Source organism: Sinocyclocheilus anshuiensis, unplaced genomic scaffold (genome assembly GCF_001515605.1).
Source record: "Sinocyclocheilus anshuiensis isolate Anshui unplaced genomic scaffold, SAMN03320099.WGS_v1.1 scaffold4, whole genome shotgun sequence".
Classification (NCBI taxonomy): Eukaryota; Metazoa; Chordata; class Actinopteri; order Cypriniformes; family Cyprinidae; genus Sinocyclocheilus; species Sinocyclocheilus anshuiensis.
Genome location: NW_015554075.1, coordinates 987,456 through 991,431, shown reverse-complemented (window position 1 = coordinate 991,431; position 3,976 = coordinate 987,456). Strand labels below are relative to the sequence as shown.

The 3,976-nt window shown below is 38.3% G+C and overlaps 1 protein-coding gene across 1 annotated transcript in view; it reads left to right on the top strand.

Moving 5' to 3' along the window:
* The window catches only part of LOC107668915 (leucine-rich repeat-containing protein 16B-like), a 65,357-nt gene that overhangs the window by 29,344 nt on the left and 32,037 nt on the right, over window positions 1-3,976 (top strand). Inside the window, 2 exon segments of the mRNA XM_016460973.1 lie at window positions 803-880; window positions 1,137-1,213. Of these exon segments, the coding sequence (XP_016316459.1) occupies window positions 803-880; window positions 1,137-1,213 (155 nt within the window).

Genomic DNA, 3,976 nt, shown 5'->3' with positions numbered 1-3,976 from the left:
GCGCGTGCAAACGCACATCAGCTTTTCGCTTCGGAGCCGAGCCTTCTACAGGACGAATCTCCGCGAGTGTTGTAGAGAAACAGCTGGCGTCGGTGTGACGGCGTATCAGCGGGGGTTGCCATCCAGGCTGCTGAAACCTCAGCGAGCTGCAGCTTCCATTCTGCGGTCTCGCCGCGACCTCCCCTGGGCGCTTCAGCGCTCTCTCTAAAAGAGTGTTTTCCTTCTAAAAGAGACAATTTCTAAAAGAGCTTCACGAGCGACGGGCGTCTTTTTAAAGATGGCTTCCCGCTCGTGCGTTTCTGGATGTGGTCGTTTCCTGGCTTCATCTGATGGTCATGATCGCTGCCTCTTGTGCCTGGGCTTACAGCACGCTGAAGCAGCGCTCATACGTCTCCGTTCCCTCCTTCAGGGAACGAGGGTTACACAAGTAACCTAGACGATATTTATATATTTACATATTTTTGTTTGTAGTGCTTAGAGTTGAACTGCAGCATTAAATACAGATATTTATATATTTACATATTTTTGTTATGTAAGGCTATACAAAATATTTGACAAAAATATGTATATTTTTAAATTAAAATACATGTATTTAGATTATCTAGATTATGTATTCAGATAATAAAGCATTGTCTTCATCACTGGGACCATTAGGCAGCTTCTCACAAAGTTTTTTGGGGTTTTGCTGTCTTTGTGAGGACCAACACACAGCTGCTGAAAATAACTCACACATACAGAGACAGGCACACAATACACACATACACACTGCTATTAACAGCCTCAATACTCTTCTTAATTGTAGAATCTGTACCTGTTCCTGGCACAGCCGAACTGCCTGGTGCATTTGGACCTGTCAGGCACTGACTGTACCGTAGACTCAGTGAGTTGACAGTGTGTCTCATCCTTCTGAATTTGTTATTGCCAAACTGCTTTTTACTCGCCATGATTTATGTCATTGCACCCAGGATGCGAGACAACAATTTGTCTCTGATTTTATATTGATATTTCTGTCACATTTAATGGTCCTAAATTGCAGAATTATACTAATGTTAGTCATTCTTTTGCTGCCACTCTCCTTCCCTCACTCTCTATTTTTTCCTCTCTGTTTTCTGTGTCCTCTTTCCATTTCCTCTCAGTTATTTGGAGCTCTGCTGCGGGGCTGCTGTGCCGATCTCTCCTACTTTAACCTGTCCAAAAACTCCTTCTCTCACAGGTGAGCTAAACTGCCACCCACCAGCTCTCGCATGATAATCTGTCACGTTTGAGTCAGCCTCACAGGTGAGCTAAACTTGCCTGCTTCAACCACGCACATCAGTTTGACTCATCTCAGTTCCTCAGGAAGCACTTAAGGTTAAAAAGTAGAATCCTGCTGGAAAGGACTACTGTATATAAAATGCCATGGTATTCACACAGAAAAATCATTATTTTGTCTTGTTTTTCAGTAAAAATATCAAAACATATTTGAAACAAGATATTTACTTGAGATGCAAGTTTATTTCTGAAGATATTAAGACTTATTTTCACATAATATGTCTTTCTATCAAGTTTAGTTTTCTTATGGCAAATACAAATAATTTTTTGCAAATAAATAAATAAATACATTTTATTGAGGTTTATGCTTAAAACAAGAAAAACAATTTGCTAATATTTTTCTTCTCAAGACAGGGTGTCCGCGGGGTCTTTTAAATGTATTAAAATTTGATAAATCAATTTAGAGAAAATTAAGGCCCTTAAAAAGTATTAAAACATTCTAATATTGTATATAATTTCGCACATCTGGGCGCCGCTATCAATATGTGGGGTATTTAAATCCCCTTTGAATGAGCGCTCACAGTCGCAGTTCACTTTCACTTTCGATTTCGCGATCTGGCGTGGCAGGCGCGCACTGTGTAAAGGGAGCACATCTTACGATAAAATATATTTGTCAATGAGCTCAGGAGCTGTTGAGGAGCAAATCCTCCAACATCTTGTCAGTTATCTCTCCTTACTTTTGACCCGTGATCAGTCAAATCTGACTTCTGCAGCTCGTGTTGGATGCAGGGTTGTTGTTGTTTTTCCATAAAATTGGACTGCTTTTAAACTGTTGCCATGGGTTGATTTCCCCCAGAAGGTTAAAGGTTTGAAATATTGCATAAATTACATTTGGTTGAAATGCTTGTACTGAAACATTTTGCATTCTACCTGTAATAAAACTGTGCTAAATGTTTTGGGCCACACTAGTAGGAAGCATTTGAGCTGTGTTTATGATAAATGTGCATAACAGTGACGGTAAGATATGTATTTTAGGGATGGAAATGACATTTTTATATTTGGGACATGGTAATTGCGCTACTTTGGGCTGTTTTTTTTACTGGCATGGGCTTGGGCATGCACAATTAAAATGATGTAATAGTTGTGATCATTATTTTACCTTCCATGATCATTCAGACATGATCAGGTGCAGTACTGACACTCTGTCAAGTCTACATCAAATCAAGCACTCCGTAATCACAGGTAAACTGTCTGATCAGTCAGATGTTTGACATGACAAGTGTTCCACAAAACAGCTATGGTTTGCAGACAGTTATAAGAGTTGATGTGACAAATACATCTTTTGAATATACTGCATGAACTCTTTGCCCCGTTAGCTCGGAGTGCTTTATTTTCCCTCCTCAATAAGTTTTGTCAGTTGTTTTGTTTATTGGTCTTTATTGGTTTCTTGGGTTGCATTGGTTAGTCACTCAATTCTCTTGTGCTTCGTTCCCCCCTTCTGAATTATGTTGTATTGATAAGGAGTTATCACAAAGTACGTCTATTTAGTTGTGCTATCTTACAATCAATATATAATAAATGTAAGTTAAAGTGTCGCCGATGTAACCGGTTAAAACTTGGAGTGGCGATGAGGTCTTAAAATGTATGGAAAGAGTCTTAAAAAAGGTCTTAAAAGGTATTAAATTTAACTCCATGATTCCTGTATATACCCTGCAAGAAACTATATAGTTTTTAAAAAAATAATGTTTAGATATATTTTTGTTATTGGAAACAAAAAAGTACAGAACCAGGATTATTATAGTAAGCTAAACCCAAAATCATTCAAACATTTTCGTTATTTAAAATAATTAAAGCTGCAGTCTGTAAGTTTTGCCTCTTTGTCGCCATCTGTTTGAAAACCTGGAATTGCAGCTGTGTGCGGAATTATCTAGCTTGCGTGGGTTGTGAGTGGGCGCGGCTCCAGCGCGGATGAATCTAATGTTTTGAAGAGTATGTGTGGCAGTCAGACACTGCACCAGTGTGGATATTTACTGTACTTCGCAATCACAGATTCCAGCCTACATCTTGGAATATAACCCAAATAAGAATTTTCACCATATATTGTCATCTGAACAAGTAAGTAACAAGTCTGCCACGTTTGTTCTGACCAACTGAGGAAAAAAGCATTACAATAAATCTCGCTACCAATGGTGATTAAATCTAAAGATCGGTTAGCTCACATCACATCAAACCGTTCAAATTATTATTATTGTTATACTTTATTCTCAAATGATTAATGTTAACAACATCAGTATTGGTGACTATGAGTATAGTGTGTATTAGCCTGTAGATTTAAATTTCTGCACAGTCTAATCTAATCTATCTGTAATCAGAAGCACATTTATAACTGGAATATAATTTCATTTCATTCACATGTGTTTCATAAACACATAATCCTTTATGTCACATGTGTTTCATGAACACATAATCCTTTCTGGATTACAATCCTCCATCAAAATGATACATCTAATTATTCTAGTTGCTGTGAGAAAAGGCTATAAACGATCCGTCACCTGCAGGATCCTCACATGTGATAGCCTAGTAGCCGGGACAACTTCTTTATGTTTACAGAAGTGACGTAAGGACGCAGTGCCATGCTGGAATTTCCCACGAAAACCTACCCGTACCATTCAAATTAGAAAACATTATTATAAACTAACCGTTGTGAATCGGGCTAAAGTAAGGC